General features: G+C 40.7%; 1 protein-coding gene across 1 annotated transcript in view; it reads left to right on the forward strand.

Moving 5' to 3' along the window:
* Positions 1 to 7,099: 7,099 nt before the first annotated feature.
* The window catches only part of LOC307196967 (uncharacterized protein), a gene marked incomplete at its 5' end in the record, with an annotated part of 34,350 nt that continues 15,828 nt past the window's right edge, over positions 7,100 to 25,621 (forward strand). Inside the window, 2 exons of the mRNA XM_079942446.1 lie at positions 7,100 to 7,249; positions 7,294 to 8,020. Coding sequence (XP_079798572.1) covers positions 7,100 to 7,249; positions 7,294 to 8,020 — 877 coding nt within the window. The remainder of the gene's footprint in view (positions 7,250 to 7,293; positions 8,021 to 25,621) is intronic.

Consider the following 25,621-nt stretch of genomic DNA (forward strand, 5'->3'; position numbering starts at 1 on the left):
GCTCGCCGGGGCAGCCAACCTACCTTCCCGGACCCGGGGCGGGGCAGTGCCCGATGGGCGCCGCGAGCAGCCACTGCGTGGCCGCGACTGCCCCGGGAGGCGGGCCTCCTGCGCACAGCTGCCAATGGCTGAGGAGCGGGCGGGGCCGCGCGTTTCACGTTTGGCTGACGGCTCTGTGCTTTTTTTTTTTTTTTTTCCTCCTTTGCCACTGGAATCAAACGTCAAGGAGAGGAAGAGAGGGAGGGGAAGAGAGGGTAGTGGGGAGAGAGGCGAGAGAGCGAGTGAGGGAGAGAAATTACGTTAAAGATGCCGCTCTGTGTCTCTCCGGAGCTGCTGCGACCTGGGCTAAAGGGCTTTGCTTCAGTTCCCCTTGCTTCACCCCAAAGCTTTTATCGAGGCAAGCCAGGAGGGAAAACTCCTGCTACGTGCTGATGTAAAAACAATCCCACGTCTCCTAACAAGCCACTTCCCAAGCGTCCCTAGCTGGGAGCCAGTAGTTTAGCCTTTAAAAATGCGGGCGCTAATGTATTCTAATGTAGGGTAAATTCCCGAGACTGGGGAGTGCGGAATCAACGGGGCGAAGGAACTCAAGCGCCCTCGCTGCCTGCTAGCTGCGGCCGGCGGACGCAAGCCCACCCGCGGCGCGGGCCGCAGTAATGCCTGCAAAGTTAACACAATAACATCATTTAATTACCCGGCGAGCCCATAAATCTCTCAGTTATGAGCCTTCAGAAGGGCCCCTGCTAGATTGCAAAACAAAACTAGAACACCAGGAGCTACGGTTTCAAGGTGACCAAATGCTTGCTGCGCGAGCGAGTTGGAAAGGAGTGGTGGGAGGGGGCGGGGGCTGGAGGGGGGTAGTGTACAGCAGGGTTGTTGCCGATGCCTTAGTTAGCAAACTTCTCCTGGGGGTAGGGAGTATGTAAACGTCCGGGACGTTACTCGCGGATCTTCCCCCTAACACACACACACACACACACACACACACACACACACACACACACACACACACACGTCTCTCGAATCCCGGGAGAGGAACGCCCTGGGTTACGGCTGTGGATAGATGACATGGAGCCCATATCTGTATATTCAAACCTTGTTTCTGAAAAGACCAGAGCCCTGGTGAGTTCTAGAACGCTCGCAAGCCGCAGCTTTGAAAAGTGTACCTTCATCTACCCAGGATTGCCGTTGTTTAGTAACCCCTGGTCGGCGACTGGGAGTGGAGCGGGGTTGTAGAGAGAAGGTGGAGATTTCTGCGGCCCGGGTTGGGGTGGAGGGGGTAGTTGAAGGCAGAGAGCCACTCGGCATTGAAAACCTTACAAGAAACAGATTCTTCCGAAGCAGGTTGCGTTCTGTTTGCCTGCGAAGATTCAAGCTAGCTGAGGTTGCGCAGATGTTGCCTTTGTTTAAAGAGACAGTAATTAAGGACAGGGTGGACGTAAGTTGGAGAAGCGTGACCTATTTTCTTTTGATCAGCTGTCAAAAGAAGAGCAGGGGGTCTCCTTAAGACAGCCCCCTCCAACAACTTCCAGCTGTTAGAGAAAACTTGATAAGAAAACAAGGACACAGTCTGGAATACTGTATGTGCCTCCCTGGCGCTAGAGAAAGGTTTTATTCATTTGGAAAACAGTTTTTAGTCTTGGTGACCTTTTACGGCTGCCCTCCTCTCTCTTCTAGCTACAGAGCAAAAAAATCCACCCCCTCCCACATCATGCTGTCACATGAACGTACAGTGACACTATTTCTAGATCAACTTTATTGAATTCTGGCCAATACCTTGCCAATTATTCTTTCAAATAGCCTCTTCTTGTGATATCAAAGCCTGAGTAAGAAAGTGGATGATCCCCTGCTTTGCTAGACATACTTTTCTAGATGCTCACATCTTTTAATGTCACAGTACTAGACAGGTAAAATCACTCAGTTTTCTGTTTCTCTGACTTTCCTCTCTTCCTCACCTCTCCTACCATCTCTCTTCACCCTCCCCACCTTGTATATGGCAGCTGGACATTTGGGATAATTTGAAAGTTAATGTTTGAAATACACACCGAGTTGAACAAAAGTTCACAAGAGTGCAATCCCGTTGGTCCAGGAGTGCTCAGACACTGAAATAAGGCAGGAGAGGAGCAAGACAGGGGAAAAATCTGTTTGATGTGCCCCAGTGCCGAAGGCAGCCTCCTCTGCCCTGGCTTCAGGCTCAAGCAGTGGCCAGTGACCCCAGGCTGGGACATCTGGTAGGCACTGCCTCCGTTCAGAAACCTAGGCATATAAATTGCCATTTAAATAAAATTTCAAAATTATAAACTCATTTCCCAGGCTACCAGGATAAATCTGCTCCTGGGTATTCCACCTCGGTGTGCCTGGGAGCAGTCACGTGCCGGGGAGTTGAAAGGTGAGTTGCATATTCTCGCTGCCTCGCTCCTTCCTCCCTCCCTCCTCCCCTCCCCTTCCCTCGATCAATATTGGCGATCTCAGGGAAATCATGAAATCGCATTGGCTTCTTTGTGTATAATTTCATTGGGCTAGATTAAAGCAGACTTTTCACGTTGTTTTTCTGATAGCGGTTTGAGGTTTTATATTTCAACCCAAAACCCGTTGAAAAGAAAAATTAATGTGCTTGTTTACTCAGCATCCTAATTTTTACTGAATTAAGTTTGCATGTTTTCTCCCTTTCTTTTTAAACCGGAAAAATAGTATCTACTTGAAGATAATTTTAAGAATATCAGTACTAATACAATTTTCAAATATGTTTTGAAATATCTTTGATTTTTTTCTATATAGTTCTTCGAGAAAATAAAAAGGAAGAGTTGCTTTCTAACCACCCCTTGTTAAGCACACATGCTCTAAACTTCGGAAGTTCTACGACTCAAATTTTTTTCTTTTAATTTGAAGTTACACTCCTGTTCCCCCTGACCGTATAGAAATGTGGCAGCAGAAGTGCTACTTCACGACTGTTAGACTCTGGACAAACAGTTGCACCAGCCATTATATCAGGAGCAGGATATCCATTACTTAGAATACCCCATTTGCAGGGCCGATTTTCTTCAAGACCAAACACTTAAATGATTCAAAAGAAGCCTGTAAATAAAATGCAGCTTTGACAACAAATATAAGCTATTGTACTGTAAAAGAAAAAAAAATTGAAGTTGAGCAAGTGCAGAAAAAGACTGGAAAATTTTACTGGACTTTTCATATGTTTTTTCACATTAAAAAAATTTTAAGGGTCTGAGAGGGAGAGAGACATGAACATTCAATTAAAACAGAGACCCTATAAATTATTCACGAAAAAAATAAACACACCACAAGTAAACCCAATCTGGATAAGGGGTCCAACAGCTCTGTTTTTACTAAACAACTGTAACCACAGCCCAAACCCTGGGTAGAACGGGGGCTGCTTATTTCCACCCAAATGTTCAAAATCCTGAAGAAGGTTTTGTGTTGGGCAGAACGGATTTGCGCTACAACTAGGTTTATCAGAGCAATACAAAGAAACATAATGGTGGGCTGACTTGGACTATTTTATTTTTGTCCTTCCCCAAACCATCTGGCGTGTGAGTGTAGGGGTATTGATCAGGATCTGCGAGCTGCAGACCCCATGCCAATCCATAGCGTTTCTGGCAATCAGCGTCGCCCATGAATTGCAGCTGTCTGTGCAGCTCCTGAACAGAAATCCTCGAAAAAGTCCCCCACTTATCAAACACATCATCCGTTCAGGGGTAAGTCAATGTCATTTCTTTGTCATTCCGTGAGCAGGGATTATGCAGGAGAAAGTTTTTGTTGTCTGTTGTATCTGCTGCTGTCCCTTTTTTTTTTTTTTTTTTAAAGGAAGGAGAGCAATTTTCTAGCCATTGAATGGTAATGGTTTTCCAGAAAGGCCTCAAGCGTTTGTAGGAATCTGACGACAAATACTGTTTTAATATTGTGGGGGAATTTTAAGAGGAGGGGGACATTCTTATGTTGCTATACACAAACAATAATAGTGATAATAGAGGGTTCCTTTTAATGACAGAGGATTTTCTCCCCTTTTCTCGCAGCCCCTGGTGATGAAGATGCCGCAAGTCTGTGATTACACTTGCAGATGGACGGCGGGTGCTAGTGGCGGAAAAGGCGTCTTCGGAATTGTGGCTCTGTTTGATATCTCCATTAGCTGCAGTTTTCTTCTGCCTGAAAGCTCGGGCTGGTTGAGCATAGGGAGAAGAAAACCAAAACCGATGCCTAGCCCCACTAACTCCCTTTGGCCTCTGAGCTCAGAAATTCACTGATACTTCTGAGTTTCCAGGTGAATCTAGGAAAGTCTGAAACAAAGTTTTCTAGGTGTTGAGGCCGAACCGGTCCTTTTTCGTCTGCTTCTGGCTCTGCGTGGATGTTGTTAATATCGAAAAGGCCAAGTTAGAAGAGCTGGCGCGGGACTGCCCTGAACTTTTGGGTGGACAGACAGACATTTTGCGCCAGGGTCGGGGGAGAGTTGGCGTTTGTTAGTGTTCTTCCCACCCTCAGCTAGCCTCTTAGGAAAAGAAAAACGAAGCTCCCGGAGCCCTCCCTGCCGGGGGAGCGTTCTCTCGGAGCCCTAAGCCCTGGTGCCTGGATTCGAAGGTGGGGAGTAGGGTCGCGGGGCGAACCCAGCGGGGTGTCGGAGCCTGGGCTTAACCCACCTAGGCTCAGTAGTCCAGGCGCGGGGAGTGGGCGAGCTTGGGGGAGGGGAGGGGCGGAGGAGACCCCACCCCAAGAAGCTTTGGCACCTGCTCTGGGGCAGCGGGTCTGGACAGGCAGCGGCAGCCCGAATCCAGACCTCCGCAGAGCAAAGCTTCTAGCGCGTCCGCCTGCCTAGTTTTAAAGAAGGCTTGGGACTAGGTCGGCCGACCTTGATCGCCTCCCTCCACTCCCTCAGAGAGGGGACTGCTGGAGTTTTGTGTCCTCAAGGACACACACACACACACACACACACACACACACACACACACACACACGTTTCTGTCCTCCTTCCTCCCTGCCCTCTCTGGGTTCCTCGGCCCCCTCTCAGGAGGAGTTTGCCCGGGCTGTGTGCCCGGGCCTCTGAACTGGACCCGAGATGACTGTCGCCAGGGCTGGGTGGCGGGACTGCAGTCCCTGCCAGGGGATTTCCTTCGAATTCGCTGCTCACGACAGACTCTCCTCTGGGGGCCCCCCTTCCGGTTCTGTTTTAGAGGCTGCTACCACTCGGGAAGCTGGTGGGAGAAATAATTTGACTCTTGGAGGAAATTTAAAAAGTGAAGGGGAATTTGAGGATTCAAAGCTTCGAAGATCAGAAGGCTGATTTATTTATTTATTTAGTGGGAGGAGGGTGGGCGCGGGGAGCCGGAAGCCTGACTCTCACAACTACGTAGGCTTTTTTTTCCCCCTGAAAGAACGTTGAGCTTTGAGAAAGCAACTTGTTAATCTGAAAACCACGACGAATTTTCTCCTCACAGGCCTTCAGTTCCTGTCCCATGATTTCTCTCCCCCCACAGCCCCGAAGTCTTGGTTTTAAACCGTGTGGAGCTGCGGTCGCATTTTCTTTTTACAGTGGGTTTCCAAAAGTACCATCCAAGTATACTTAAAGTTTTCCTCTCCTCCAGTTGTCACCCCACAAAAGAATAACTGGCTTGAGGTCCTTTTGTTCAGGTCAACTTGTGCGTGAAATCTTTTTGTTGTCCTTTCAAAGGAAGGCAAAAGTTGCAGTTGATTTTAAAAAGGACGAATTTAACTCTCTGAAAGTGGAGCTGTTTTCAAGTTGCTCTGAGACGCTAAGCACGGGCGTCGCTTTTATTTATTACCTTCTTAAAACGATCATTTATTTGCTCTGGACATAACAATTTTTGATTGAGGATTCAATATTGTTTAGACATTAATACAGATACCTAGCACTTCCCCTCTCTATGAAAATGGGGGGTTTAAAATTTTTTTCGTATAATTTCAATCGTCTAGCTACAGTTGATTTTTTTCTTTAAAGTACAGAGTATTAAAAAAAAGAGTTGATCAGATTTTAAACTTGAAAATATTATTTCCGATTTCAAAGATAATATTTCTGTTGGAAAACTAAAACCCAACCCAGGGGTATAAAATATTTATGCGAATCAGACCACTTCTTTTTTTAAAAAAATCCCATGATATATATATATTTTAGATTCCTGGGATATCAGCTTCCAAGGATATTAAATAACCAAGGAGTCCGAGCTGATTTTTCAAGGTGATACAATCAAAAGTATAACAGAAAACACACTCGGATTATTTTAGGAGCATTTAATCTTTGGAAAATCGCTTCGATGCCACTTTTGAGAAATTGTGAATTGTTTCGCTTCCAAATGTGTAAAGAAAAAGCAACTCTGGCCAACCGTAGAGTTCAGGGGCGGCCGTGGTCGTTCGAGGAGCGGGCCACGGTCCCCGCGGGCCACTTCATCCAGCGCCGCGCCGGGCCTGGCCGGGCACAGGTGGTTTGGCTGCTTCTAAAGATGCCGGGCTCCGAGGGCGTCCTGCCGCCGGGGTTGGGAGAGCGATGCCCGCGGCGCTCCTGACTCCGGGGAGACCTGTTGGCCTCGAGGAAGCGGTGTTTGCACCGACCGGCCGGCTCGGCGGGGAGGCCGGCGTCGAGGCTGCGGGCGCGGGAGGCTGCGAGCGGCTCCCCTGTCGCACCGTGCCCTCCAGCTGCCCGGGTCCTGCCCTCCCGGCCCCGCGGAGCTCGGAGGCCCCGGGGCCCGCGCCGAGCCGCTTCTCCGGGAGGGGCTGCGCGGCCCCGCGGCTCAGGAGGCGGAGGGAGCTGGCCAGGATTGATGTCTAAATCAATGCCGTTTCTAGGCGCTTCTCTCTACTTCTCTTCGTCTTTCTCAAAGGCAGATCGCCTCCCGAGGGTGGATTTCTTCTCCCCTCGCGAAGTCGGGGAGAGGAGAGCGTCCGCACTTAACTGAAACCTCAGCGCCACGCGAGGTCCCTGAGAGGTGGGGGGGATCTAGCAATAAGCACCCACATGGAGGGAAACTGCGGGCCTGGGAGCCGCTCGTCCCTCCTCATCTTCCTTTTTTCCTCAGGCTGCTCCCCCCTCCCGCATTGTTTCCTACACCTGAGCTCCTGCTTCCCTCGCCCACCCGGAATGGCGCCCCGACTCGGGCCGCTCTCCCAGCGGTGGCACGTGGCGAGGCCTGCCCCCGACCGCCCTTCTATATCCCAGCTGGACCCCCAATTTGACGGGATCCGGAAGGGGAGACCCCTAGTCTCCGACGCCAAACCCGGCCCTGCTCAGGCCGGCCTGGCTACTTCTGATTTAATTATTCACTGGTGAATTAGACAGCTGCAATTGTGAAAAATCAGCGGCCACTATTGATTCCCGGAACGAGTAGGGGGTGGGGAGGCCGCGGGGCGCAGAAGGAGGGCGGGGAGTCGGCTCCGGCCCTCGGGTGCCCTCGACCGGGGTCCTCGCCGGGCCCCCCGGCCCCCCGCCGAGCACGCGGCTTCGTAGGGCCTCCAAGCCTCGGGCTCCTCTCCTCGCGCGAAGCCCGCCGGGGCCCGCCTGTGTGTGCGCGGGGCCGACAGGCCTGGTCCACCCCCCTCAGGCCTGCGCTGGCCTCCTGCGGAGGAGAAAGAGGAGAACTGAAGACAAAGGGCAGGACCAGGGGAGGGACGCTCCCTCAGGGCTCGCGGGGGACGGCCTTGGGGGCGGCGGGCGCCTCAGGCTCGGCGCGGGTCTCAGACTCGGCGCGGATCTCAGGCTCGGCGCGGCTCCCGGGCCGGCCCCGCGTCCTGCAGGCGGAAGGGCGCACCGGCGGCGCTTCCGGTCCCCGCACGCCCGGCTGGGGGGCCTCGTGCGGCAGCCGCCGCCGCCCGGCTCCAGGATGCCCCGGAACACCGGCTCCCCGCAGAGGCGGCCCTCCTCGTGGGCAGGGCGGGCCACGTTCGGCGGATAGTGGAGACTTCGCGCCGCCGCCGCCAGAGCAACAAGTCCAGGCGGGCTCGAGGCGGCGGCACCCCGAGGGCAGGCAGTGGATGCCATTTCCCTCTCCTTTGTACCAAACTGGTGAGAGATGTGTGTCCTGAGGAGGAGTGTCTGTATGTCCTCAGAACCAGGAGTTGACACAACTGTGTGGAGAATACATGCTAAAGAAGCCGTTCTGGTTCTAACTGACTCAAAAAGGTAGAAAGATTTGGTGTATATACATAGCGTATGAGAATCACCCCCTCTCCCCGCCTCGCCCTTGTATCTATATCAGAAAAGCACTGGCAGCCAGAGAGTAGTCCTTTGACGTATACAGTTTATGTCCGCTTCGTTGGGCGTCTTAAAACCATGTGGTTTTCCATTACAATTTGAAATTATTTTCTTATACGACATTTTATAAGAATCAAATTATACAAGAAATATGTAGGCTATGTAGAGCAAAAGTATTACAGGTGTAAAACTCCTCATTCCCGATGTCTCACTTTTCTATTTCCTTCTAAAATGGCCCTTAAGTATTTTACTGTCTTCCTTTGTTGGAAGAATGTGTGCTTCAGACTTTCTCCTGGAAAGAGTTGAGCACTGGCTCCCTGGAGATCAGATATAGAGTCAAAAAGGGCCCTCTCACTGCATTGCTTGCTTCATAATCCATGGGCTGAGTATAGGTCACTGAACACAAAATGGCCTTTCCTCTCTTGCTTACTGAGATGGTTTAATGGATTTTGTAATGGTTTTCCAACTATCAGACTGGGGAAACCTGGTTTGTGGGCATTGTTTTCACATCAACCAAATGCAGTGCATTTGTCAAATTCTTTACCTTATCAATATAAATCGGTGACAAGATAATGGAATTTTCTGGGATAATTTTGAAATATCATGTTTTGAAACACCAGGTTTCAAACATGCTTTGTAATTTTAAATGTGGAAAATCCTTAAAATTTTCCATTAAGTTGATCCTGGGCTTGGTGAAAGTTCTGGAAATCCTTTCAATAATATTCTATATATATCTGCTACAAAACTATGATGTTTGATCTGGTTGCAGTTTTTAGTAGGTCTGTCCTTTCCCACTTTTTTTTTTTTTAAGTAGGAGACTTTGTCGGGGAGGGAGTGAATTAGGGTGAATTTCAACCTCCAGTAAAATAGAGGTGGGGTGAGTGGAAATATTTTTAGGAATTCACAAACCAACTAAGGTTACCTAGATTCATATGATTAAGGCAAGGATTTTGTGTTTTGGGAGGACAGAGTTTTTGCCTTTTGCCTCTGCAGTTTTTGCCTTTGCTGTTCCCAATGACGAACTATGTTCATCCCCAGTGAACTTGGCTAATATCAGCTCATATCTGAAGCTTCAGTTGCCATTTTTATACTTCTTTTTTGAAGCTATTTGCATATCTGATTTTCTTTGGAATTTTTTTTACTTTCTTTTTTTCTCATACTTTAGTTTTTCTCCCTGTTATTCTAAACTTCTCTTTTTAGAGTTATTACTTTATTAAATTACTCATTACTTAAGTGATACCACTCATAGTGGTAACTAATGCTATGAGATATCGTGGCATACTTGGGGGAATGATGACTAACCCTAGTTTAGTTAAATTTTTTTTTTTTTACTTGACTCTTTCATCAAGAAGAACTTGCCTTTGTCAAATATTGTAATTTAGATATTGGGACATAAATGGGGATAACTTTGTAATGATTAGCTTCATATTCCAAAAGCTTTAAGGCTTCTCCTTTTCAAAAATGAATTTTCTTTTAGTTCTAATTCCAAGTGACGTAATTCAGTGAGTGGGTTCTGGGTTTTTTGGTTCCTATCTGTAACTAATTTACAGACCAAGAAAGACAGAAGGAACGGAAAACAGAATGAGAGAACAGAAACTGTCATGATTTAAAGTGATTCATGAGACCAGAATTGCTTCAGAGTTATGTCATTTTTTGGAAAGTGTTACAAAGTTTTGATTAAGGGATTTCTTCTGAAGGGAATTTTAAGTTTTATGTGGAAAAATTGCTTGTTTAAGTCCTGTTTTTTCAAAGGGGAACCATAGCAATATTTACTATATCATCAAAGTGTCCTGGCTGGAGAGATGTGGGAAGTTTCAAGGGTCATGTTTAACATCAGGTTTGTTACACAATATAAGCAAACAGTAGCAACCCTGGATATTTTGTATTCTTGATATTCTGAAAAAAAATTGGGTGTCAATCAAATGAACATATAAGGTCACTTACCTTGTAAATGAACCTTATGGATGTACCCATTTTAAAAGTGAATAATCCCTTGGAAACCAATTATTTATAATTATATATATATATATATGCTTAAAATATAGATTTCTGTAAGTTGGGGTTGCTTACAGTAGTGAGTAGTTAGGGTGGGGTGGGTGGGGTGAAGCAGGCAGTGGAAGAAGTTACATCTATAGGAGTTTATCCATAACGGGGTAAAATTTATCCCCATGGTTTATTCTCCCCTTTATGACACTTCAAATCCTACCAGCCTTTAATACTGTGTTTGTAAAGTTTCTGGGTGATATCCACAGTAGGAAATGGATTTTACATTGCAACCCTAGTACATATATATGCACATTTCAGGAAGCAGAGACATCTTTTAAAGTGCCCTTTTGTAGCCAAACTTGTATTTGAAATTAATTACTAAATTTTAGAACCTTGTCTGATTGTTCTGAGAGGTATCATTTTCTTCTCTGTATACCATGTGTTTTTCTTGCTGCTCATTCAGTACATATCATCTAAAGCTTGGTATTGTTACTTGTGTATGAAGTTCATTGGCTGTTTTAGATAGTGAGCACTTGAGGATGCCTTCCTGGAGGTGAGTCTCTAGTGGTATGCTACAGGGCCCTTGACCGTATCTTGTTCAATATTTTTTTTGAAGTCTTTACTGAAGGTTAGAAGGTCTACTCATCAAATTTTTAGGTGACACAGAGCTAGCAGTCATAGCTAATATATTGAAAGAGAAAATCAAGATTTAAAATGAAACATGAATGTTGGAAAGAAAACCAACATGATTTAATCGAACAAAGACCAGTATGAAAGCCCTTTATTGAGGCTGAAAATATAAATCAAAGGAGGTTCCTGGATTGTCACAACAATGCATGTGCAAAAATGGAAGTATTAGTGTACTCTAAATGCAAAATGATACAAAAGTATTATGTTGCATAAAAAGCTAATGTAATTTTAGGCTAAACTACTAGAAATGTGGCATATAGCTTACAAAGAAGGTAACAGGTTCCCTGTATTCTGGGCTGGAGGCTTATCTAGCTCTAGCTACCTCATTTTAATATAGCTATTGATAAGCTAAAGATTACCGTGGGCTCTCAGGGTGTGAGGGAAGAGGAAACCATGCTTTATGTGGAAGAGTTAGAGCACATGTTTAAGCTGGGGAAGAGGCAAATGGTGTGGTACATGATTGCCACTTCAAATATTTGCCTAGCTGTCATGTGGCAGAGGGGGTAGAGTATTTTTTCCTGATCCTCAGGGCAGAGTTAGGACCAAAGGGTAAAAGTGACAGGGGAGCTGACTTTGATTCTAATAATTAAGGTTGTCCAAGAGTACAGCAAGTTACCACATGAAAAGTGCGTTCTTCATCCACAGGAGTATTCTGCACAGGCTGAGTGAACATCTGGCTAGGATGCTATTAATAGGGAACAGCTGAATTAGGCAGCAGGTTGAAATAAGTGATCTTTCTGGTTGAATTCCAGAATTTTCTGAATTAATTATTTAAAAATATTGTGCAAGTGATTTTATATAGATGATTTTAAAAGATAGATTAATGTTAATACGCTTGTAGGAACTTTAAATGTACATGGTAGAGCATTTTCTGTCTCAAAGTGCTGTAAAACCAATCCCTTATTTATGAAAAACACAACTTCATTATTTCTTGTCTGCATTTTTAAAGTCCAAAAAAAGCTCCGAAAATCAAAAGTTTTTCTAATCTCATGTTGAAATAGCCTTAACTGAACTGATGTGAGACTATTTCAGTCTTTATCCCACTTAGAATGAACATTTGTACATACCTCTGCAGAAATATTATTGTGTTTAATTACAAGGTGCTTTCCCAGACCCTGTTGGGGGTATGTAGTATGTGATTTTTTGCTGCTAACACGTTTCAAATATCTGAAAAATTCTCAATTCTAAACCATCTATCTCCAAAGGATTTGGTTAAAGGATTGTTATTATTATCCATACTTACCTTATAATTAGATAGTTCTTGTTTTTTCAGAGTAACTTGAATCCATTGGCCAGAAATCTAGACGATAAGCTACATTACGAACCTGTGCTAGAATGATTCTCAAGAACTATAACTGAGTCCCTAAACCTTGTCACAGAAGGAATTTGCTTTATAAGCCAAATTTATACTAGATAATGAAACGATAAGTTGCTCTGCTGTTTCCATATTTATTTTATGAAGAGGTTAGTGGCAAAAATGATCAATGTCAAAGGTCTTCTCCCAAGCATATCTGACATTCCTTAAGGCTGGCTCTGGGTGACAATATCACACTTTTCTGGCCTAGGTGGAGGATTTAGTAGGATCACTTAATTAATGGCTTTTATTTTACCAATCATTTCTGTAACTATTACTCATTCTGTAGACATTTATGGAGCACCTACTCCAGGCTGGCCCTCAACTAGGCAACAGACAAGATGAATGAGATGAAAATAGTATCCTTAATATGCCCACATACTAATTTGATCCTCAAAACAACCTGTAAGGTAAGCAAGGCAGACATTATTGTTCCCATTAAAGATGAAAAAATGGAGTCTCAGGGAAATTAAGTGACTTTCTTAGGGTCACACATCCAGTAAGTGGTAGAACAGGACTTGAATCCAAGGCTTTAGTTCAGAATCTACTTATTTTTCCATCGTATTAACATATATTAAGGACCTGTTGTTCACGATACAAATTGTATCTTCTCCTCACCCAAAATTTATCATCAACTTTACTTTTACTTGGCTGCTCAGAATTTGTAGCCACTTTTTATGTTTGGAGAAGGCATTGTGAAATGAGTTTTTATGGGAGATTGGCTTCCAACTTCTTACTATGAAAGCCCAAATGACCAAACTCTCCCTTTTCCATCCCCTGGCAGTTGGGACTCAGGAACATCAACCAATCTCAGTCAATAAGATATGCCTCCCTCAAGGTCGAACAGCAAAGAACAAAGGAGTGGGAACAGCCTAGAATTCATGCTGGTGAAGCTGGTGTACTCTGCGTCCAGCAATGTCAGCTGGTTCTTTGGCTGTGATTCCTTATGCCTAAACTTCATTGATTTCAGAACATTTGCTGGACTTGGTTCTCATCCCTTTTGGGCTATTCTGTGAGCCATCTGATTTCCTTTCACTAAATTTGTTGCAAAAGTCAGCCTGAGTCAGTTTCTGTTGTTTTCAAGCAGGAACTTTAGAGAACCATTTTATAGACTAGGTAGTGAGAATTGGTCAGATTGTGGACATATTTTGAAGAGATACCTGACAGCATGTGTTGAGGCATTGGATATGGAATGTGAGAGGAAGAAGTCAAGGATGCCTTCAAAATTTTTGTTCTGAATAATGAAAGAATAAAGCTACCATCAGTTCCAGTTCTCTGTTACCGCAAATCGCCCCCCAAATAGTGGACTAAAACAGCAACCATTTTTATTATCTCTCCGTTGACTTGGGCCTCTCACAGCATAATGGCTGAGTTTTGAGAGGGAGCAGTCCCTGAGGATGGACATTCCAAGAGAACCTGGACATTCCAAGAGACCTAGTCTCAGAACTCACATTGTGTCACTTCCCCCCGTATTCTATGGCTAGAATTATTCACAGGCTCATCCAGATTCAAAGATGAGGGGACTCTGGAACAACAAAGAATGTGGACCCATGTTTTGAAACATTTATTAGGGAACTCTAAGAAAGGTGGGGAAGACTGGGAGAGGAAAAAGTTGAGGGGGGATATCATGTGTTTGGACTTGTTAAGTGTAGATGTCTCTTAGGCAATCAAGAAGAGATAGTGGGTAGGCAATTGGGTTATGAGTCAGGTGTTCAGGTGAGAAGTTGAGGCTAAAGATATAAATTTAAAAAAATATTCTTGTATTTTTTTCTATAGTTTTGTTTATTTATTTTATTGGACATACCGTGTGGCATGTGGGATCTTAGTTCCCTGACCAGGGATCGAACCTATGCCTTCTGCAGTGGAAGCATGGAGTTTTAACCACTGGACCGCCAGGGAAGTCCCTAAAGATATAAATTTAAGCGTTGTATGTGTGTACCTGGTGTGTAAAGCCATGGGACTGGTTGAGATAGATCAGCTAGAGATGTAGCCTTATAATATGTTTTGAAGTCAGGGAGTGTGATACCTCCAGCTTTGTCATTCTTGCTCAAAATTGCTTTGGACATTTGGGGTCTTTTGTGGTTCTAAATAAACTTTAGGATTGTTTTTTCTATTTTGGTAAAAAATGCCATTGAGATTTTGATAGAAACTGTGCTGAATCCTCAGATCACTTTGGAAAATGTGGACATTTTGACAATGTTAATTCTTCCAGTGCATGAACCTGAGATGTCCTTCCATTTGTTTGTGTCCTTTAAATTTTCTTTTGTCATTGTTTTGTAGTTTTCAGCCTACAAGTCTTTCACTTCTTTTGTTAAGCTTATTCCTAAGTTTCTTCTTATTTTTGATGCTATTGTAAGTGGAATTATTTTAATTTGCTTTTCAGGTAGGTTGTTGTTAGTGTTTAGAAACACAATTGACTTTTGTATGTTGATTTTGCATCTTGTGGCTTTACTGAATTTGGTTAGTTCCACAGTTTTTGTAGAGCCTTTAGAGTTTTCTACATATGAAGATCATGTCATCTTCAAACAGAGGTAATTCTACTTCTTCCTTTCTGATTTGAATGGCTTTTACTTCTTTTTCTTGCCTAATTTTTCTGGCTAGGACTTCCAGTGCTATGTTGAACAGGAGAGGTAAGGGTGGGCATCCTTGCCTTGTTCTGGATCTTAGAAGGAAAGCTTTTGGCTTTTCATTGTTGAGCATAATGTTTGCTGTGGGCTTTTCATAAATGGCTTTTATTGTATTGAAGAAAATTCCTTCTATACCTAATTTGTTGAGAGTTTTTAATCATGAAAAGATATGAATATTGTGAAATGCTTTTTATGCATCCATTGTGATGATCATGTGATTTTAATCCTTCATCCTGTTAATGTGGTGTATCATGTTAATTGATTTATATGTGTTGAACCATCCTTGTATCACAGGGATAAATTCTACTTAGTCATGGTGTATGATTTTTAAAATATGCTGTTGTATTTGGTTTGCTGGTATTTTTTTTAGGATTTTTGCATCTATGTTCAGCAGGATATTGACCTGTAGTTTTTTTCTTGTGGTGTCTTTGTCTGCTTTGGTTTCAGACTGACCTCATAGAATTAGTTTGAAAGTGTTTCTTCTTCTAATTTTTAGAAGAGTTTAAGGATTGGTATTCTTTTTAAATGTTTGGTAAACTCCACACATGAAGCCATCTGGTCCTGGGCTTTTATATGTTGGAAGTTTTAAAATTACCCCTTCAGTCTTTTTATTTGGTATGTGCAGAGTTTCTGTTTCTTCTTGATTCAGTCTTGGTAGGTTGTGTGTGTCTAAAAAATTCCTCTACCTTGTCCAATTTGTTGACATATGCTTGTTTATAATAGTCTCTTATGATCCTCTTTATTTCTGTGAGATTAGTTGTAATGTCTCCTCTTTCATTTCTGATTTTTATTGAGTCTTCTCTCTTTTTTTCCCTTGTCTAGCTAAGGGTTTGTTGGTTTTGTTTCACTTTTCAAAAACCAGCTTCTAGTTTCATCAATTTAAAAAATGTTTTTCTATTCTCCATTTCATTTATTTATGCTCTAATATTTATTAGTTCCCTCTTTCTGCTAATTTTGGGCTTAGTTTCTTCTCTTTTTCTAGTTCCTTGTGGTATAAATTTAGGTGGTTTATTTGAGATCTTTCTTTTTTTTCAAGGTAGGTATTCATTGCTATAAAATTCCCTTTCTGTACTGTTTTCTTTGGCATCTTATTAATTTTGTTATATTGTATTGTTGTATTTTTATTTTCATTTGCTTTGAGATATTTTCTAATTTTCTTTTGATTTCTTCTTAGACCCAATAGTTTTTTTTAGAGTGTGTTGTTTAATTTCCATGTATTTGTTAATTTTTCCATTTTTAAATTATTGATATCTAGTTTCATTCCATTGTGATTGGAAAAGATACATAGAATTATCTCAGTATTCTTAAATTTGTTAAGGTTTGTTTTGTGACCTAGCATGTGATCTGTTCTGGACAATGTGTTTCTGTAGGAGAATGAGGGCTGGAGGTGTCCTATTCTGCCATCTTGCTGCCCTCCATTTAAAAAAAGTCCTAGTCACCTTCTTAACCCCTGGAAACCACTAATCTAGTGTCTATTTCTCTAATTTTGTCATCTCAAGAATGTTATGTAAGTGGAATCATATGGTAGGCAACCTTTTGAGAATTGGCTGTTCACTCAGCTTAATTCTCTGGAGATCCATCTAGGTTGTTGTGTATATTAATAATTTACTCCTTTTTATTGCTGAATAGTATTCCATGGTATGGTTGTACAACAGTTTATTTAACTATGCAGCTGTTGAAGGATTTTTTTTTCCAGTTTTTGGTTATTTTATGAATAAAACTGTCATGAACATTAACGCACAGGTTTTGTGTGAACATATGTCTTCATTTTTCTGGAATACGTGTCCAACAGTGAAGTTGCTGGGTTGTCTGGTATTTGCATGTTTCCATTTTTTTTTTTTTTAAGAAACTGCAAACTTTTTCCCATAGTGTCTGTACCATTTTGCTTTTGCACTAGCAATGTGTGAGTGATTGAATTTCTTTACATCTTCACCAGGTTAAGTATTGTCAATATTTGTGTAGTAATGTTTCATTACAGTTTTAGTTTGTGTTTCCTTAGTGGCTAGTGATGTAGAAGATCTTTTCATGTGCTCATTTGCCATCTGTATATACACTTCAATGAAATGTCTGTTCATATGTTTTGCCCATTTTTAAATTGGATTGTTTGTCTTTTACTGTTGAGTTTTGAGAGTTCTTTTTATATTCTAGATAGTAGTCCTTTGTCAGATAGGTAGTTTGCAGATAGTTTCTCCCAGTCTGGACCTTGCCTTTTCCCTCTCTTAAGTAGGACCTTTCACAGAGCAAATATTAATTTTGGTGAAGTCCAATTTGTAAATTTTTCTTTTTGTGGACCATACTTTTGATTTCAAGGCTAAGAATGCTTTGCCTAGCCCTAGATCTATTGTCTCACATACTTATTTTTTCTAAAGTTTTATAGTTTTACATTTAACATTTAAATCCAAGATCCATTTTGTGTTAATTTTTGTAAAAGGGTGAGGTTTAGAACAAAGTTATTTATTTATTTATTTGCCTGTGTATATCCAGTCACTTCAGCTTCATTCATTGAAAATGCTATTTTTCCTCCATTGAATTATGTTTGTACCTTTGTCAAAAATCAGTTGGGCATAAACATGTGGGTCTACTTCTGAGTTCTCTATTCTATTCCATTGAGTTGTGTGTCTGTCTTTCCACTAATATCATATAGTCTTGGTTACTGTAACTATATAATAAGTCTGGAAATCAGACTCATTCCTTCTCCTTTGTTTTTCTTTTAAACAATATTTTAGATATTTTAGTTCTTTATACATTTTAGGATAATTTTATCTATATCTACAAAAAATCTTGATTGGATTTTGATAAGAATTGTGTTAAACTTGAATATACATTTGGGAATAATTGACATCTTTACTATGTTGTGTTTTCTAGTCCATGAACATGGTATGTCACTCAATTCATTTATTTTATCCTGATGTGTAGTTTTCAGCATACAAATCCTATACACATTTTGTTATGCTTTCCCTAAGAGTTTCATTTTGACTTTAAATGATATTTTATTAAAAATATTGGTATCATGTGTTCATTGCTATATATAGAAATACAGTTAATTTTTATGTTTATCTTGCCACTTGCAACCTTGCTGAACTCACTTATTAGTTTTTTTTTTTTTTTGGTGAGGTTCTTGGGATTCTTCTATGTAGACATTCATTGTCATCTGCAAATAGGAACAGTTTTATGTCTTCCTTTATTATCTGTATAAATTTTATTTCTCTTCTTGCCTTATGGCACTGCCTAGAAAACTTCTAGTACTGTGTTGAATAAGAGTGGTGAGACTAGATATCCTTGCCTTGTTCCTGACCTTAATGGGGGACACATTCAGTCTTTCACCATTTAGTATAATGTTAGTCATAGATGCTCTTTATAAAGTTGAGGAAGTTTCCTATCTTCCTAATTTTATGAGTTTTATCATGAATGGGTATTGAATTTTGTCAAATAATTTCTATGCTTTGATTGATATATATGATCATATAATTTTTCTTCTCTTTTTAATGTGGTGGGTTATATTGATTGATTTTCTAATACTGGACTTACTGTGAGTCCCTGGAATAAACATCATTTAGTCATTGTGGTGATTAGTTGTATGTGTCAACTTGACTGGGCTAAGGGATGTCCAGACAGCTGATAAAACACTATTTCTGGGTGTGTCTGTAAGAGTGTTTCTGGAAGATATTAGCATTTGAATTGATGAACTGAATAAAGTAGATAGTTCTCCCCAATGTCAGTAGGTATCATCCAATCCACTGAGGGCCCATATAGAACAAAAAAGCAGAGGAATAGCAAATGTGCTGTCTCTCTGTGTTTGAGCTGAGATATCCATCTTCTCCTGCTTTCAGACGTTGGTGCTCCTGGTTCTTGGGCTTTCACGCTCATATTGGGACTTACACCATCAGTCTCCCCATTGTAATTCTCAGGCCTTTGAATTCAGACTGAATTACAGCTTTCCTGTTTCTCCAGCTTACAGATAGTAGATTATGGGACATTTCAACCACCGTAACCACGTGAGCCAGTTCCTATAAAACATCTCCATATATATATCTTATTGGTTCTTTTACTCTGGAGAACTCTTACTAGTACAGTCATGTGTATAATTCTTTGCATAGACTGTTGAATTTTATTTACTAATATTTTGCTAGGGAATTTTGCATCTATATTCATGAGGGATATTGGTTCACAGTTCTTTCTTCATATTGTCTTTGTCTGGTTTTTGTATCAGGATAATACTTGCCTCATAAAATGAATTGGGAAGCTTTCCCTCATTCTGGAAGAGATTGTGTAGACTTGTGTTAATTGTGGTAGAATTCTGTAGTTAATCCATCTGGACCTGGGGAGTTCTCTTTTGGGAGTTTTTAAATTGCAAATTCAATCTCCTTAATAGTTATAACACTGCTCTATCTATTTCATGTTGGGTGTTAGGTTGTGCTTTTTGGGGAATTGGTACATTTCATTTAGGTTGTCAAATTTATATATGTAGAATTTTTCATAGTATTCACTTATTATCCTTTTGATGTCTGCAGGGTCCCTTATTTTATTCATGATATCAGTAATTTGTGTCTTCTCTCTCTCTCCCTCTCTCTTCAGTCTGTTAGGCACTTGTCAATTTTGCTGATCTTTTTTTTTAAAATTAATTAATTTTATTTTATTTTTGGCTGCGTCAGGTCTTCGTTGCTGTGTGCAGGCTTTCTCTAGTTGCGGCGAGCAGGGGCTACTCTTCATTGTGGTGCACGGGCTTCTCATTGTGGTGGCTTCTCTTGTTGTGGAGCATGGGCTCTAGGTGCACAGGCTCAGTAGTTGTGGCTCATGGACTATAGAGTGCAGGCTCAGTAGTCGTGGCACACAGGCTTAGTTGCTCTGTGGCATGTGGGATCTTCCCGGACCAGGGATCAAACTCATGTTCCTTGCATTGGCAGGCAGATTCTTAACCACTGTGCCACCAGGGAAGTCCCTATTGATCTGTTGTTGAAGAACTAGCTTTTGTTTCAGTGATTTTCTCTGTTGCATTTCTGTTTTCAATTTCATTGATTTCTGCTCTTTATTTCCTTCCTTTTCCTTGTTCTGAGTTTATTTTTGATCTTTTTCTGGGTTCTTGAGGTAGGAGCTTAGATCATTGATTTGAAACTTTTCCTCTTTTCTAATGTATTTAATGCTATGAATTTCCCTTTCAACACTGCTTTAGCTGCATCCTACATGTTTTGATATGCTGGGTTTTCATTTTCATTCAGTTCTATGTGTTAAAAAATTTCCTATGAGACTTTCTGATGGAGTATTTTTAAGTATGTTGTTTAGTTTCCAAGATTTTTGAGATTTTTGGTTATCATTCTGTTATTGATTTCTAGTTTGATTCCATTGTGGACAAACAACACATTCTATAATTTCAGTTATTCTAAATTCGTTGAGGTTTGCTTTATGGCTCAGGATATGGTTTATGTTGGTATATATTTAACAAGGAACTAGAAAATATAAAAAGAACCCATCAGCACTGAAGAATACAGTAACTGAAATGAAAAATGAACTAGAAGGAACTATGTGATACAGAAGAATGTATAAGCAATCTGCAAGGTAGAATAATGGCAATCACCCAATCAGAACAGAAAAAAGAAAAACAAATTTTAAAAAATGAGGACTGTTTAAGGGACCTCTTGGACAACATCAAGCATATGAACATTTGCCTTATAGGGGTCCCAGAAGGAGAAGAGAGAGAGAAAAGGGGGGTAGAAAATGAATTTGATGAAGTTATGGCTGAAAACTTCCCAAAGCTGAAGAAGGGAACAGACTTCCAGGTACAGGAATCAAAGAGAGTCCCAGACAAGATGAACCCAAGAGGTCCACACCAAGACGTATCATAATTAAAATGGCCAGAGTTTAAAGAGAGAATTTTAAAGGCAGCAAGAAAAAAGGTGTCGCATATTATGGAACCCCCATAAGGCTATCAGCTAATTTTTCAGTAGACTTTGCAGGCCAGAAGGGAGTGGCATGATATATTTAAAGTTCTGAAAGGGAAAAACCTACACCCAGGATATTCAACTCAGCAGCATTATCATTCAGAATTGAAGGAGAGATAAAGAACTTCTTAGACAAACAAAAACTAAGAGTTCATCAATACTAAACTGACCCAACAAGAACTGTTAAAGGGTCTTCTCTAAGTGGAATTAAAAGCAACAATAAGAAGTAAGAATCTATAGGAAAGGAAAAATTCCTCTAGTAAAGGCAAATGTGTAATAAAAGCTGTGGATCAACCACTTACATAAGTGAGTACAAAGACTAAAAGACAAAAATTGTAAAATCAACTATAATTACAGTAAATAGTTAAGGGATAGACGTGAAGATATAAAATATGACATCAAAAGCACAAAATGTGGGGGAGGGGAGCAAAAAATGTAGATCTTTTAGAGTGTGTTTGTTAAATGCCTATCAGTTTAAAATAAGTAGAGTAGTTGTAGATCAACATATGTGAACTCCATGGTAACCACAAATCAAAACCCTACAATATACACAAAAACTATAGAGAAAAGAACACAAGCATACCACTAAAGAAAATCATCAAACCACAAGGGAAGAAACTAAATGAAGAAGAACAGAGAACTACAAAAGCAATCAGAAAACAAATAACAAAATGGGAATAAGTACATACCTATCAATAATCACTTTAAATGTCAATGGACTAAATGCTCAAATCAAAGACATAGGGATTGGATTTTTAAAAGACCCATCTATTTGCTGCCTACAAGAGACCCACTTCAGAGCAAAAGACACAGACTGAAAATGAGGGGATGGAAAAAAGATATTTCATGCAAATGGAAATTAAAAGAAAGCTGGGGTAGCAATAACACATCAGACAAAGTAGACTTTAAAACAAGTCTGTGACAAAAGACAAAGAAGGGCATTTTACAGTGATAAAGGGATCAATACAAGAGGATATAACATAAACACATAGTCACCTAATATGGGAGAACCTAAGTATATAAAGAAAATAGACTGGGAGTTTGGGATTGACATATACACACTGCTATATTTAAAATAGGTAACCAGGACTTCCCTGGTGGCGCAGTGGTTGGGAATCTGCCTGCCAATGCAGGGGACACAGGTTTGAGCTCTGGTCTGGGAAGATCCCACATGCTGCAAAGCAACTAAGCCCGTGCACCACAACTACTGAGCCTGCACTCTAGAGCCCATGAACCACAGCTACTGAGCCTGCATGCCACAACTACTGAATCCCGTGTGCCTAAAGCCCATGCTCCACAACAAGAGAAACCAATGCAATGAGAAGCCCACACACCACAAGGAAGAGTAGCCCTCACTCGCCGCAACTAGAGAAAGCCGATGCGCAGCAATGCAGACCCAACGCAGCCAAAAATAAATAAATAAAATAACTAAGAAGGACCTACTGTAAAACATTTTTATAAATTTAAAAAAGAAAATATTAACAGACATAAAGGGAGAAATTGACAACAATACAGTAATAGTAGGGGACTTTAATACCCCACTTAAGTCAATGGACAGATCATCCTGACAGAAAATCAATAAGGAAACAGTGACCTTAAGTGACACATTAGACCAGTTAGACTTAATAAAGATATCTACATTCCATCCCCAAATAGCAGAATACACATTCTTTTCAAGTGCACATGGAACATTCTCCAAGATAGGTCACATGCTAGTCCACAAAAGTCTCAACAAATTTAAGGGGATAGAAATTATACGAAACATTTTTTCCAAACACAATGGTATGAAACTAGAAATCAATTACAGGAAGAAAAATGGGGATAAAAACCAAACACATGGAGACTAAATAATATGCTACTAAAAAAAAAAATCAGTGGTTCAAGGAAGAAATCAGAAAACACCTCTAGACAAGTAAACATAAAAACACAACTTCCAAAATCTGTAAAGTGCAGCAAAAGCAGTTCTAAGAAGGAAGTTTATAGAGATACAGGACTACTTCAAGAAACAAGAAAAATCTCAAACAACATAACATACCATCCAAAGGAACCAGAAAAAGAAGAACAACAAAGCCCAAAGTCAGCAGAAGGAAGAAAATAATGAAAATCAGAAGGGAAATAGGGACTTGCCTGGTGGCGCAGTGGTTAAGAATCTGCCTGCCAATGCAGAGGACGCGGGTTCAATCCCTGGTCCTGGAACATCCCACATGCCACGGAGCAACTAAGCCTGTGCACCACAACTACTGAGCCTGTGCTCTAGAGCCCACATGCCACAACTACTGAAGTCCACACACCTAGAGCCTGTGCTCTGCAACAAAGAGAAGCCACTGCAATGAGAAGCCCATGCAATGCAATGAAGAGTAGCCCCTGCTCACTGCAACTTGAGAAAGCCTGCGCTCAGCAATGAAGACCCAACACAGCCAAAAATAAATAAATAAATATATATAAAAAGAGAAAGGAAATAAAAAATCGATCGCCCCCCCACACACAGAAAAGAAAATATCAGTGAACTGAAGAGCTGTTTTTTTGAAAGGACAAACAAAATTGATAAGCCTTTAGCCAGGTTCATTAAGAAAAAGAGAGGGAGGACCTAAATTTACAAAATAAGAAATGAAAGAGGAGAAATTACAACCAATATCACAGAGATACAAAAAATCATAAGAGAATTATGTGAATAGTTATATGCCAACAAATTGGACAACTTAGAAGAAATGGATAAATTTCTAGAAACATACAATCTTCTAAGACTGAATCAGGAAGAAATAGGTAATCTGAATAGACTGATCACTAGTAGTTAAATTGAATCAGCAATCAAAAAATTCCCAGCAAACCTTAGTCCAGGACTGGATGGTTTCACAAGGGAATTCTACCAAAAATATAAAGTAGAGCTAATACCTGTCCTTCTCAAGCTATTCCAAAAATTTGAAGAGGAGGGAGCCCTCCCAAATTCATTCTATGAGGCCACCATTACTCTGTTGCCAAAACTGGACAAAGACACTACAAAACAAAACTACAGGCTGATATCTCTGATGAATATAGATGCAAAAATAATCAACAAAATACTAGCAAATGAAATTCAACCATATATGATACACACCATATATGGTGTATATCATACACCATGATAAAGTGGGGTTTATTCTGAGAATGCAAAGATGGTTCAGTATCTGCAAATAAATCAATGTGAAAAACCACATTAACAAAATGAAGGATAAAAATCACATGATCATCTCAAAAGATGCAGGAAAAGCTTTTGACAAAATTCACCATCCATTCATGATAAAAACTCTTATCAAAGTTGGTACAGAGGGAATATAGCTCAACATAATAAAAGCCATTTATGACACACCCGCAGCTAACATCATACTCAATGGTGAGAAGCTGAAAAGTTTTTCTCTAAAATCAGGAACAAGACAAGGATGCCCAGTCTTGCCACTTCTATTTAACACAGTTATCGGGAGTCCTAGCCACAGCAACCAGGCAGGAAAAAGAAATAAAAGGCATCCAGATTAGAAGGGAAGAAGTAAAACTATCACTATTCTCAGATGACATGATACTATATATAGGAAACCCTAAAGTCTCCACCAAAAAACTATTAGAAGTAATAAATGAATTCAGTAAAGTTTTAGAAAAAAAAGATTAATATACAGAAATCTGTTGCTTTCCTATACACTAATAATGAACTATCAGAAAGAGAAAGCAAGAAAATGATCCTGTTCAAAATTGTATCAAAAAGAATGGAACAACTAAGAATAAACAAAGGAGGTGAAAGACCTGTACTCTGAAAACTATAAAACACTGATGAAGGAAATTGAAGATGATACAAAGAAATGGAAAGATATCCTGTGTTCATGGATTGGAAGAATTAATATTGTTAAAAAACTCCTATCTCCCAAAGCAATCTACAGATTTAATGCAATCCTATCAAAATAACCCATGATATTTTTCAAATAACTAGAACAAATAATCCTAAAATTTATATGGAACCATAAATGACCCTGAATAGCAAAAGCAATCTTGAGGAAAAAGGACAAAGTTTGGAGGTACCACGCTTTCCGACTTCAGACTATACTACAGAGCTATAGTCATCAAAACAGTATGGTACTGGTACAGAAACAGACACATAGATCAATGGAACAGAATAGAGAGACCAGAAATGAACCCAGGCACCTATGTTCAATTAATATATGACAAAAGAGGCAAAAATATACAGTGGGGAAAAGGCAAGCCTATTCAATAAGTGGTGCTGGGAAAACTGGACAGCTAGATATGAGAGAATGAAATTAGAACATTTTCTCATAACACATACAAAAATAAACTCCAAATGGATTAAAGACCTAAATGTAAGTCCAGAAACCATAAAACTCCTAGGAGAAAACATAGGCAGAACATTCTTTGACATAGTTTAGCAATAGTTTTTTGGATCAGTCCCCTCAGGCAAAGGAAACAAAAGCAAAAGTAAACAAATGGGACCTAATTAAACTTAAAAGCTTTGCATAGCAAAGAAACCATTGACAAAACAAAAAGACAACCTACTGAGTGGGAGGAAATATTTGCAAATGATATGACCAATAAGGGGTTAATATCCAAACTATCAATATATAAACAGCTCATACACTCAATATCAAAAAAAACCCCAAGCAACCTGATTAAAAAGTGGACAGAAGACCTGAATAGACATTTTTTCCAAAGAAGACATACAAATGACCAATAAGCACATGAAAAGATGCTCAACAGTGTTGCTGATCACCAAGGAAATACAAATCAGAATCACAATGACTACAATGAGATATCACCTCACACCTGTCAGAATGGCTATCAT

This window comes from Stenella coeruleoalba (assembly GCF_951394435.1).
Source record: "Stenella coeruleoalba genome assembly, chromosome: 14".
In the NCBI taxonomy this organism is placed as follows: Eukaryota; Metazoa; Chordata; class Mammalia; order Artiodactyla; family Delphinidae; genus Stenella; species Stenella coeruleoalba.